We start from the raw sequence: 13,857 nt of genomic DNA, 5'->3' as shown, positions 1-13,857 counted from the left end.
ACGTCGGCTTGATAAAAGTTGGACTTTTACTCTATGAGGAAATGGATTGGAGTTGGTTCTTAACAACTTTTCATTTCTCAACTAATCTTTCCAATAATGTCCAGGCTTGCGGGCATCGTGACACACCTTTCATTAGTTAACTGTTGTCCAAACCCATCCACCAAGTCAAAAGTTATTAGCAATAGAATTTTTCGGATTTCCTATTGCTCCTCTCACTCACCTTAACCATAGGGCTGCTATTATATTTGTGGGCAAAAAGAGGGGTGGCAGGGAAGTGACTTTGGGCCCCAGCTGCAATCAGCTCACAGTCCAGTGATGTTCTCCTCCTAGTGCACGCTTTCATGCCTGCCTCCCCCCTTTTCTTTGTGTATGTGTGTGTATATATAAATAACACACAGACACGCACACACCAACACACCATTTCTTATCCACCATGGGTTGATTATCACTAGCTAATGGCGAGTGCACATTTATGGTGATGTATAGACACATATATAGATATATTCAATTAATTTAAAACTAATATGGATAGCAGAAAAGTATTTCATTTTGTAAAAACCGTAAGTTGTTAAAGTGCAGTAGACATCACGAAAATGATTGTATGTGCTATCACATCCCTACTTAGGTTAGCCGGCCACAACGGGGGCATACAGAAAAATATTGACTAGTTACAAAGGTTTAGGTAGAGAATTACCCTGTGTTTCTCCATTTCCACTGGCAGGATATACCCACCGAATGAAACTCTTAATGTATGCACCGCACTAAATATGATATTTCAGGCATTAAAAACATAAACGGTACATTAGTACATTTTTTTGGACTGCCCAAAGTTCTCAATATTGGAAGGATGCGTTAGATCGACTTAATCTAGTATTAGATAGTGCATTCGTTTGTAGGAGTGCACAAGCCAAAAACGTATTAGAAAGAAATGTATGAGTTTCGACGAGGATTGTAAAGCCTTAGAAATCGATTGCTTTTTTTGCCTTTTAATGTACATGCACTTCTTGTATGTGTGTTTTCCCCCTTTTTGAATATATCAAATTCGAACAAAAAATAAATAAATATGCTTTTTACACGAGTTCTCTCACATTTAGCTCCAAACGTTATGTATTTACAAATCGTGCATGGCGTCATAAACGTTGGCCTGCAGCTGATTCAGAGCACTTTTGCACATGGTTGGAACAGCAGCGAGTATGCAAAGTGCACATCGCCAGTGTGCATTGGGCAGATGAGAATTCGGATTTGGGTAGAAGCTGCAATTCAATTGGCTTGATCGTTTGGTTTCAGACATGGTGCACGAAAAGAGAAAATACAAAGGAGGGGTGTAAAAGTTACCAATTGGTCGGTCAGGATTAAAAACAGTTGGTGTCCAGTCATACTGTGCTACAATCACACGATTTTAAAGCCATTTGTCCTTGATAATTACAGGTTCTGCATAAAACCGCTGCTACAACCATACTAAATTAGGTTCATTTCAGAAATTGCAAAGAGAGAGAGAGAGATTAAATATTTTAGCAACCCTAGTATTTACCCTGGTAAGAGTACATAGTCCTCCTCGCCAGCATCCAGTCTTCATCATAATATCACACCTGATCACATGCAAGTTAACAATGCTCATTTCTTGGAATCACCAGGCCCTAAAAATGTCAGCCTTTGCTGCAGAAATACTGACCAGAGAAAAGAGTAAAAGGTAAGAGTCTTCAATATAGGTGTCAGCCAAAGAGAATTCCCGAAATGCATTCCTTTGTGGCCCCAGAGTGATCTCGAATCCCTCTGGATATTTATCCCAAACATTATCCGAAATCCTAAATCTCACTGGTTTGGTCTGCAGTTCCTTATTTTCCAAAACTGTTTCACATAATGAATTGATGACCAATGTAAATCCATTGCTGGAGGCAACGTTATCTTAATTAAAAAGCAAAATAATAATACATCCCCAATTAGAAAATATTTACAGGATAAAAGCCCATTTGTAGAAGAAATCAATTTAAAATGTTAAAAAAATAAGAATTGACCAAATCACAAAAAGACACGACTAACAACTCTGACTTTAAAAGTATAATTTATACAAATGATGTGTATCGGATACACACTGGAGTAAACAAAGGGACAGGTTGATGAACATATGAAGACGCTACATCTCTGGGTCATTTTGGGAATTGGTTGCATTAAAATCTTTTGTAAATGAAAACCGTAAAAATTGTTATATATTTTGCTTATTTGCCAGTCGTCATCTTTGTGTTTTAGGTAGGTTCTGCAATTACACCGGAAAAAAAATGGGATTTAAGACATTCTGATGACAGCCATTATTGTACTAGGGCGCGGCCATGTGCAAAGGCAACCACTGATGAGGGCTATACGTCTTCATGTGACAGATGTCAAGGGGCTGCTATTTTTATGACGTACATCATCACAAAAGCGTGGCATCAGGCAGGAAGCACTCTAGCTTTGGAAACTAAACACTTGCCCGAAGAAAACCTTCGGCTTCGATTAAAAAAAAGTAAAAAAATAAAAATAAAGATCACAAAAATTAGGAGTGGACTTGCAAACCACTACGAGCCCAATGGTCATGACCCGCATCGTTAAAACACGTATCCACGTAACTTTTTTAAGGACAAGTTTGTGAAGAGTTCGTGAAACGTATTGATTCAGATAGAGCCGATTAAACTAGTAGCTACAAATGGCTGGCATGCCCTTTGCCCACAGGCATAAACCATACCAATTGAGATTGTGACACGAATACTTCCATATCGAATGGCAGCAAGCCACATTACAACAGAAACAGACCGTAGTAGTATGTTTTTAAGAAAAGAAAATGAAAATTCAGGCTTTGAAAGAGCTGTAAAACACGTCTGCTGCAAACGTATAGTAAAAGACTTGTGCTGCTTTAATCGAGACATGCCTTTTGGGAGTCTTACAACAACAGGAAACTCTACCTGCCAAATCACAAATTGGAAGTAGGATACACAAATGCACCCAACATTTCATGTGGTAAACCCATCATTTCATGTATCCTGGAAGTGACTCTGCATTCGACTTCCGTGCTGCTCTCCAGCTGCCAGTGTCGCTCGCATGTGGGAGCAGCAGGACCCTGTGAAGGCAGCTCTGACAGTCATTACGGTTACAGACTACAAGACAGTGCAAACTGGGGACATGAAGAATACTGCCACACGGCAACTGCTCGAAGAATAGCCAGCACCATTACTTCACTCTTTAAGGTAATCCCCAGATGTTTAAACAGAACTGATGGATGGTCTGAATGTCTGAGCTGTATCATTTGGCAGGAAGCTGAATTTTGTGCAAACATTTTGATGCCTCCAATAAATGATAACCTTGCCAGGAAATATCACCAGTCGGCGGCATCCCAAACCCCTTCCCCCAGCCACATATTCATGACATTTAAATAAACATGAAAGCAAGATGGAGAAAGTCTTTTGTAAGCAGTAACGGTGTTGTTCCCAGTTTACTGTGAAAAAGAAGCAAGCCGTTACAGCGAGGGGGAAACGTTTTGCTTTGCGAAGATCTTATGGACTGAGATATAATTTATAATTTTGATCAGAATTTTAGGATCCTGAAAAAGGTGTCACTGAGAATTTTAGGTTTAGGATGATATAAAAGAACCCTTTACTTCAATGTGAACACTTCATGTTTGTTCATGAGACTAAAATGGAAGGTTTCAAAGCTAGCACTGTGAGGAATTCGAACATCCACGCGGTGGAGGAGCGCTCACCTGGGTTTTTAATGAAATTTTAAAAGAAATTGAATGATGGTAGATGAACCTCTAGAAAATGTGTGGGGCTAATCTGCACACATTTTCCTCACTGCACGACATGCACATAGACCTGTGTACTCTGGGTGGTCACAGCCTACATGTGCAGCCCCTTCTCATATTTAGTTGGGATATGACAGCCAAGAGTCCATCAAGGCATCTCAGAATGGGGAGGGCAAAATCTTCCTCCTGCCATGGCCAGCCTAATTAACTAACAACGGCTCCATGAATCCGCCCTATCCCTTTGGGTAAGCACTGCAGATGGTGGCAGCAATTAACATACTGATAGAGTATACTTCTAACAGACCCACATGGGGCCTGGCTGCAGAGGCTAAACAAAGGAGACAGGAATGCCCAAAACCCCTTTCATATGCACCATGTCAACCTGAGGCCAGCTCTAGCCATAAAGTATCAATGATAGTGAGCCGTCATGTCTGGGACTGTGTCTTTACAGCAGGCAACCCTAGCAGGGGGACCCCATTCAGCAGGTAAGAGAATGTGGTTTGCAGGAGGCAGAAGTCTGTTCTCGCCGCAGCTTCAAGGGAGACCTACCGCTTTAATCAGGAACCACAGAGAGCTCCATTAACTAAAGAGACCCTTTGATCCATAACAGACAGGAAGCTGGGTCGGACTTAGTATTACATGTTTTCACCCCTTTACCTTTTCTGTTGCAAAGAACTCTTGTTATGATCTCATGCATTCAGGAGATTGTTGGTGGGGACCCAGGTAGGCTTAGCCTACACCAATAACTGTGGCCCATTTGGCTTTAAAAGAGGGCTGCTGCCCTCTTTTGGTCAGATCATCTGAAGACTTCACAAGGAGTAACTAGAAGAACTCATTTGGACCCTGGCTGAAGATACAGTCTGTCTTACAGCTTCCACCAGTGAAGGAAGGCCAGGATTTCCAAAGAGGAAAGCAAGATCCCTCCTCTATACATCTCCCAGGGAACAGCAACTCCAGAACCGGTAACCAGCAAGCACACAGGGTGCCCCGTTAGGCTCTGCAAGCAAGCTTCCTAAGTGGGAAATGCCAGAGTCTCTGAACCAAACCAAGGACAACGCTAGGAGGAGTGCACCGACGAGCATTAACCAGAGTCAGCGTTAAAGGACACTTTTGAGCCAGTCGAGCCCCTTGAGCTGCAAACGACAGCACCGCTGACTGTTGTCACGCCGCACTCGCCAACATCGTCCGAGACACCTCGACCAGTGCTTCAGAGCCGCCAATCAGCACTGAAACAACGATTCCTGACCCCGAGCACCCGTGTAGGCCAGCCTGCAGTCATCCGTCCAGCCTCGCTCACTGAACTGCCTGCCGCTCGATTCCTGCAGTTATCTCCCATCTTGAACTCTGTCCCAGGAGCTGCAAAGCACCCTGAAACCGACTCGACACTGTGGAGCACCAAGAACTTCTACAAGCACAAGGTACACTGTGGTTCTGTCCTCCGGGTCTTTCACCAAAGGCCCATAGGGACATTTTACTACCCATTGCTCCCTTTGACCTGAAACCAAGTATCCTTGAACTATTGCGATTAATTACTTTACTGACTACCCTCCTGTCTGTATCCAGAGTGCATTCCTTTTCCTTCTTGAAACTGTCTGTCCTCTGCATTCCTTTACAGAGTGTGTTGCATTTTGTAGTGTGCTACAACTGTGTTGAATAATAATAAAGTCGATATTTGTATGCCACCTTGACTGGAAAGTCCCTTTTATCATTGGGTAATAATAATATTTCATTGTGTTGCAACTAACCAACAATCTATGACCTTACAGAGAGAAGCCTGCCGTTCCATCCACGTTACCAAAATTGGACAGGGAGGTTTATAATGTGCTTGTGTTTACAATCTGTTTGGATCCTTTGTAGTGCACTAGAAGTGTGGGGCTGATTGATGGTGTTTTAGAAACTTATATTCATCAGAGGACCACTGGTGCACCGGAAGTTGTTTCGTCACGAGCATGTTTTTAATGTCTTCAGTTATTTGGAAGGGCTGTAGAAATACAGTTGATACTGTGGGTGAGAACTCAAATCACAAAGTTTCACCCAGGGCTCCAAGTAAAATTTTGATGCGCTAGAATTGTACTCCCTATTGTTGGGAGTCAAAGAATTTCTGTCAAGTTAAAAAGTAATTCATATGCTAAATAGGGGCACATTTTATTTAGGCCAAAGAAAAATATATTTTAAATCTCATCTTTACTCCAAAGTTCCTCTCCAAATCAAGAAGTAATAAAAAAGTAGACCTCCATCCTACAGCGCTCCTCTGCCGCTTCCACTGATCTGAACAGATTTGTGGAGCAGTAGGTGAAGCATGAGGATAAGGGGATCTCCTACATGTATTTAGTTTATAGTTTTCATTGGAAGGATTTTACTCCCTATTTTTGGTAAGGCACATTTGTCTATTTTACAGAGACAAAATGGCCTGCATGCTGCTTATCTGCGGGGATGTGTGCAAGAGAACCATGGAGGAGTAGACATCTTCAGGTGATCTTTGGAGGGTGTCAGTTGACGATCTGCCTTTGCGAGGCCCTAGTACACATTAACAATCGGTCTATGGCATGGGGAGTTCACATAGCAAGCAACATATGTGAGTCGATGCTTAGTACATGTCTCAAATGTGGCTGTACTGTTCTACGGAAGGCAAGAAGGACGGGGTTCAATCAATGGTGTTGAGGGGGAAAACCCATGGCTTTTGTATGGAATGGTGCATACACAGATACTGCTTTGGCGAGAAACACTAGAGCTCATCTATCAGAGGGGGTGCACCTCGGGGCGTGTTTATAAGAGGCAGGGTGGCCACATCAGTATACCTATACCGAGAGCAACATGTTGGAGCCTGTTTTCTGTAATCTGCAACACAACTTTAGCCTACAAAACCACACAAGCTGTACAAATGCACAACCATATTGACACACGTGTACATATTGCAGACAAAATATCAGTGAATGGATGCCCTGATCTGTATATGCTTCTGGCCCTCATCTGGTAGTTGTGCACGCCTCCATCACGGGCTGTGTATGAAGCAATACTGTGAGCAGTATGAAAGTATGATACCTCCGGGCAGAATGGATTTGAATGACTTGCCCCTGGGGAAACACAATAATGATTTCTCAGGGTATGAAATGGCCAGGAGCTATGATATATTTGGCATCTGGTTCTAACCAAGGGGAGCCTGGTTAGCTTGAAGCCAAGAGCTACCAGTAGATACTTTGGACTCCCAGCGTGAGTGGTGCCTTTGAAAGATAACTAAGTGGTATTAACTGGGTAGGTTTAGGAATGTGTATAAAAGAGAATGAAGAACACACAAGGACATTTAAAGGATATTGGATAATATATAATGGGCAAAAGTTTAGAGTTTCTAACTTGCACACAAGTTAGATTTGCTGCTCACTATGTATTAGCTCCTGGCTGCCCAGTGGTGATGCCAATAACCAGGAGCTGCTTTTTGCTCCTGGTCAACAAATGTTAATTTCAAGCCCTGTATCTATCTACCTCTGCAATGTGCTTTGCCTGTGCACAGATTGAAACAGTGCCCTAGATTAATGGAAAGCCAAACAATAGCCATTATTTGTTCTCCCATTAAAAATAAACTTGAAATTCGGGCCATTATGCCATATTATTTATGATTGTCTCTAAAGTCCAAAGATGTTCCACTCACACTGTAAGCTTTCCAGTAACAGGGATCCAAATTGCTGAGAGCTATTAAGCACCTCCTTCTACCATAGAAGAGCATGGTTAGCTTAAAACTAGCTGTTACCAGGACATAATATTGGTTTCCCAGGTCAACTTGTACCTTTCAAACATGCTAATGTGACAGTTTTAGAATGCAAGCAAAGGGATTATTATGACACATTTAAATACAATGGATCATGCACAAATGGGAACAAAGTTAGTGTGCATCTCATTTGGAAGTAAGATTTTCAGTGCGCTGGGTACTCGCTCCCGATTCCTCGTCGGTAGCTCCTGCTTAATGGGCGATGCCTGAAATCCAGAAGCTGGTTTTAGCTCCTACTCATCAAATCTTAATTTTGAACCCTGAAGTTATATTCGTAATACGGACACTTTACCTTTAACATACATGGCCCACTGCAGCCTCACTTAAACGATATTTATTTCCAGATTACACCGTTTAACGGCCTCCCTTTGCAACTATTGGAGCTTCTTTTATTTATGTTTTCACATCCACCTAGCCAAGATCCAAGAACTTTCCTTGTTATGATGTTATACAAGCTGAGAGCAATGTTAAAAACATGTTTTTGAAGGAGACTATGTTCCATTAACTTTCTGGCATGTGTCATTCTAAGGTTGTGGACCGGTGCTTGCCTTGGTTTGAGCAAATCAGAGGCTAGTCTTTCTTAAATAAATATGTGTTTCTACACATTAGAGTCGCATTGTGGGAGGGCTGCCTTCCCTTGCCCACTGAATCCAGATAGCAATAGTAAAGTTACACGCTGAGGTGGACAGTTTGTATTAAGATAGGGACACCAAATGGAAAAAAAATAATAAAGTCAGAACTCCCTCTTAAAAAGGTTGATTACTAAAAACAAAACTCCCTCAAAAACAGTGCAGAAAAGGGAACTGGGGAATGGACACAATGTGCCGTTGAAATAACCAAGACACTGGTGTTGCTACTTACCTATTGGAACCGCCAAGTGTTACTTGCTTTAAGATGTTGCAAAATACATCTAGTGCCCTGGCTGCCTTGATCTATGTGCTCTGCCTACAGCCCCTGCAAGCGTCTGATCAATCTCCGACAAAGAATGCATTTGCACACGGTCCCCGATTGAATGCCTTTCTACGCTCGTCCCTCACAGAATGACAGAATCTTACATCTAGCTCTGGTGCGGACCTAGCAATAAAGACCTTTAAGAGCCATCATTAACAGTATTTTTAATCAGTTTATGGTTTCATTATACATGGACAAGAACGTATACATTATGACGTGTCTATAGGTCTTTGGTATTTCTCATTCCTCATCTGCGACTGCCCAACTGAAAGTCTGCAATAATGAAATGACCATTCTTTGGCAGCTGATGGTTTTCGACAGATGTACTTTGTATGCCCTGTATGTGGTGGTGGTGCACGTGTTGCATGAAGTCCTCATTGATACGTTTCCGACAGTGTCCTCGACCTTCAAAACGCTGTCACACCAACCTATATCTGGCATTGAGAACCTCGGGCCAGGTTCACGTCTCGTGCAGTGGGTCATGTCAGAGCAGACATACCAATGTGAATGTGGTGCAGGTTTTTCTGACGACTAGTGTAAAATTACTCTCATCAGAGTCTAGACATTCTACACTGTAACTCGAGGATATAGTGCCTATCGGGAAGCTCGCCCGGTTGGCATATACCCAAAGTACCTCCATGATGGCATGGTACATCTTTGAGGACGCATTTCAATTGTCTAACCTTCCCATTGTATCCTTATTATATTTTGTAATCTATGTAACCACTTTTTGTACAGCTCTGTTGCTTCACAGCTAGGTTTGGGCTACATACACCCCAATATAGACATCCCTCTTATGCAACAACAATGATGGAGCATGCATTATGATCTAATTTGATAGGAGTTGGATCTACCTATGGCTTTGTTGAGTTGTGGAGGTGTTGTTTAGCAGGTACTGTATGATGTTTTCTTGGTGAGAAAGACACTTCTTGCTGTGAAATATCTTTCATACTAGCTAATATACCTGATGTTGCCCGGGCTTTCATTCCCTCATAGGTACAGGTAACTGTGCAACATTTGGCCCAGATTGGTGAACCGGTTTGGAATTGTATAAGGAACGCTTCATTAAGCCACAAACATGGACTTTTGCTGAAATCCAGGGAAAGGAGTGGGGGTGTCCAAAAGTCATAGCCAGTAATGTCTGGAGGGTCCTAACAGGTGACTGTGCAACAGTTGGTGCAGATTGGTGAAATAGTATGGAATTGTATAGGGAACATACGTGAAGCCACAAACCCAGAGACGTTTGCTGAATTCTGGGGAAAGGGGTGGGCTGTCCAAATGCCATGTAGCTAGCAATGTCTGGAGGGTGCTAACAGGTGATTGTGCACAATGTGTTGCAGTTTGGTGAAATGGTGTGGAATTGTCTAGGGAACATAAACAAAGCCACAAACCCACACCCACATTTTCACTTTTGCTGAAATCCACGGAAATGGGTGGGGTATCCAGATGCCACGTAGCCAGAAACGTCCGGAGGGTACTAACAAGTGATTGTGTAAAATGGGATGCAGATTGGTGAAACAGTGTGGAATTGTTTAGGGTACATGCGCGAAGTCACAAACCTACAGATGTCCCCTTTTATACATATATAGAGAACATGAGTGCATGTTTCTCAGGCATCTTGCAAGATCATTATAATATGCCTTTCCCAGTACATATTGCTGCCCTTTCTAAATCAACATGAGGAGCATCTTATGAATCTCAAACTATGGAGGCCTGTGGCAGCTGTATATCTCCAACGTCGTCCAAGAATCCATATTTGGCAGTCCAGTACATGCATCTACCGATAAGGGTACAGCATATTCCAGGCAGGGTAGACCACATCTATGATCTCTGGCAGGGTATACAAAGTACCAGTCTGTGATGTGGTTAGTTAGATGGCAAAGGGGTTCCCAACATGGTGGAATATATCTGGATGGGCACTATTATTATGTATCAATACGTCTTTCACTTTAATGAACCATGTAACAGGATATGGTAGGTCTACGGTATGTGGCTTGGATTGGCTTCACAACCAGTACCTATAATTTGCTTGATCGGGACACAATGCCTGATGGCATAAGTGGTATTCTGAGAATAGTGATCATATGCATCTAAATCAGGATGAAGGGTATCTACTTCTAAAACATAATAATAGTAATATTATTATTATTATTATTATTATTAATAGGTAGGGTTGACATTAAATGCAATGCCGCGTGTTTGAAGGCCGGCCTTGTTTGATGAACATTCCACGATTACAAAGTGTGACAAATACCTTGCAAGCCATGGCATGTTTCCTGAAGGGTATGGCAGGTCTTCATTTACGAAACCTTTCCACCCTCGTGTTAAAAAATTCATAACAAGTCTCTGACAGGATCTGATAAAGGGCTTCAGATAACAACTTGTGTCAGAGCATTTTACTACTTTTGGGGCGGGGGGTAAAAATGAAGTTCTCATTCACAGCTAGCCTATTTTTTAAGTTAGTAAAAAATATTTTTTGAATTACAAAAATAAGCATTTTTCTTGTACTCCAATCTTTCACTATAACTAAGGATTCCCATAAATGAAAGCAAGTAGTTTGCGATCTAGGTTGACTTGACATTAGACAGCCCTAGAACCGAAGTCTTGCTTGGTGCTGCTCATGCCACTGGCCTGAGCACATCATCCAAGCATTGCAAGTGACGTTAACAGTTGGGACACATGCATACCGGTTACTCCTTTTTTTGGTTAGGTGCATTGGGGCCTTATTTCAGGTAACAAAACGGGCGTACCTAGAGCCTTGCCTGGTGTGCCATATTCTTTGTGTGGCACCTTGCTAGTTAGTATCTCCAACAAGTGCATCGGGATTTAAAGTGCATCTGTGGGGTAACCATATACAATGTATGACATCCATTTGGCAGTCTAACATGCTGTGACACACCTTTGTCATGGTCTGACATTGCTCAGGTTGTGTGTGACAAAGCGAAATGCATCTGCTGCAATGCAGCCATGCCTCCTACAGTACATCAGCAATTTTTGTAAATGTTGACAAAAAAAATGCACGGCTTTGATCAACGTCATGTCCATCTGTGTGTGACATGGTCCTGCGAAGATGTGACCTGATTCTCCCATTATGCGAGAACTTGAAGACCATGCAGCGGTGCACAGTATAAATCACACAAACACATGGGTGTTGCTAGGTCTGGAAAAGGTCCGGGCTATGCTAATGCTGGGACTCAGGGCTAGCTACCCTTTTGGTTGTAGCCACTGAGATTTTGTCTGGGGCTAGAACCAAAAGACCAGGTGCTATATAGTCCCTTCGACACCCCCACCCAGCAACGCCTCTGCAGTATTTGTCTATGCGAGGTATATGCCAGACTGCAATGGCATACATGCCAACCCAATAGCTGTTGCCCCAATGCATTCCTATGGGGAAATGTTGGTCTCCCGATTTCCCTTTGGAAATCTCCCTCCCAGCTGTGTCTGAATATTGGCATGTATGCAATGGGCCATTGAAACTCGTTATGCACTTAATCCACAATAAGCATTCCTTTGACAGGGTTTGGTATCACATTCACATGGCAAGGCATGACGTGTTCCTAGCATGGAGAGAGAGAGAGAGAGAGGCCTGACAGGCTGTGTGGCATTTCTATGTGTATGACGCACAAGACGTGGCATGGCGTTTCTCTGAAGTTTGACAGGACCATGGCAGGTATGACGTACATTTGATAAGGGTGTGAAATTATCCTCTTGGCGTGTGCCCTGCAGAGAGTGACGTGTCCCTGGTGAAGCATAATGTCCTGTGCTGAACCTCACCATACATGATTTGGACAGGACACTCCTGATTTTTTAAAGATAAATATCGCTATATTTATAACTCTAACCCCAATGTATTCCCACGGGGAAATTAACTTCTCCCGATTTCTCTGAGGAATCTCCCTCCCAGGTGCTTCCGAATGTTGGCTTGCATGCGTCACGTGGCTAAGACGTCTCTGCGGCAGTTGCATTGAGGCAGTTGGCTCGCGAGCTTTGTACTCACACTGGCTTCGGATTTTAGCGCCATTACCCACCCGGCAGCCCTGATTGGTTGGGATGCGGCGAGTCGTTCGCCGCCTCAGACCGTGAGAGGAGGTGGGGGGAATAAACACAACAAACAGCGCAGCAGTGACGGGCACGAAGACGACTCCTTACCTTTCACCGACCGCGGCTTGGCCTGCTTCCGTCTGGACATGTCCAGGGCTCTCCTCGCCGCTCCCTTCTCGCGCTCAAACTTTCCCCGTGAAGCGGCGGCCGTTACCTCGCCGTTATAGATATCGGAGATTCTTTTTTTTTTCTCCTGGGACAAAACGGGTCGACGTTATTTCTAAACCCAAACTCGAGCGGCGATACTTCAGGGCCCTCAGCCGAACACGCGTAGAAATAAAGCCTGGTCGGGAGAGCAGCCAGAGCGGATGGGCTATTTGCCGGTGTCCGGGGCTCTAGGAAGGGAGCTAGACTTTATCTCGCGAAGTGTTTTTTTTTTTAAAGACAGCAAGAGAGGGCACCGCTGAATGAGAACTCCTGCTGTGGGTGCTCAGGGCGTGCTCTTCGCCCCCCTCTGCGTGCTCTTCACCCTTTGGGTGCCCGAGCAGGTCTGTTTCCCCTTCTGTTGGTGCTCTTGGAGGTTGTATGCCCCCTGTGGCTGATGGGGGAGGGCTTATCCCCCTTCCGTGAGTGCCAATGGGCGGGTGCCCCGCGAGGCTCCAGGTCGAGGGGTGCTCCCTGAGGAGTCTCCAGACTGTTGGGTGCCGCCGGTAAAGCGTGCTGGCAGAGGTCGGGGGGCTAGCACCGAGCTGACTGCAGCTCTACCACCCTGTGCCCGGATCAGGGGGTGCTGGCGGTGTTAGCTGCCCGTGCTTCCATGGGGCGAGGGGCTGCCTGTGGGTGCCCGGGTCCAGCCGCAGCCCGCTCTCGTCCTGCTCTTTGTCCTGGCTCTGCGCTGCCCTCCTCCCTCTCCTCCTCCTCCTCCTGCTGCCGCTGCCGGGGCTGCAGTGCTGCAGACACACATAATAAAGCCAGGCTTGGCTGGAAGCAGAGTCCCAGCAGGAGGATGTGAGGAGTGGAGTCCCGGCGGGGGAGCGCTCTCATCCCGTAGGGAGCCCCGCACAGCCTGGGCTTCATCATCAGCCACAGAGAGAGCCAACAGCACCGAGCCATGGACAGCCGAGGAAATACAGCTCCGGCAGAAGGGAGGGAGGCGGCAAAAGGCGGAGCCGGGTCGGGACTGGATCGTGCTATACTGAACTAGAGGCAGTGCACTCAGCTTTCAGAAATACAAATGTCCGTTGCTACAACGTACATTACAGAGGGGGTTGAAATGTGACTTGCGATGACAAAACAAACCCAATTAACAACCAGAACTCCTACTTGGAAC

The 13,857-nt window shown here is 44.4% G+C and overlaps 1 protein-coding gene across 1 annotated transcript in view; it reads right to left on the bottom strand.

The window, feature by feature from the left end:
- The window catches only part of ZNF423 (zinc finger protein 423), a 757,398-nt gene extending 743,743 nt beyond the window's left edge, over window positions 1-13,655 (bottom strand). Inside the window, exon 1 of the mRNA XM_069607042.1 lies at window positions 12,636-13,655. Within this exon, the coding sequence (XP_069463143.1) occupies window positions 12,636-12,675 (40 nt within the window). The 5' untranslated portion in view covers window positions 12,676-13,655. The remainder of the gene's footprint in view (window positions 1-12,635) is intronic.
- Window positions 13,656-13,857: the final 202 nt, after the last annotated feature.

Source organism: Ambystoma mexicanum, chromosome 1p, assembly GCF_040938575.1.
Source record: "Ambystoma mexicanum isolate Mex_15411 chromosome 1p, UKY_AmexF1_1, whole genome shotgun sequence".
Lineage (NCBI taxonomy): Eukaryota > Metazoa > Chordata > Amphibia > Caudata > Ambystomatidae > Ambystoma > Ambystoma mexicanum.
This window is presented reverse-complemented; position numbering and strand designations above follow the sequence as displayed.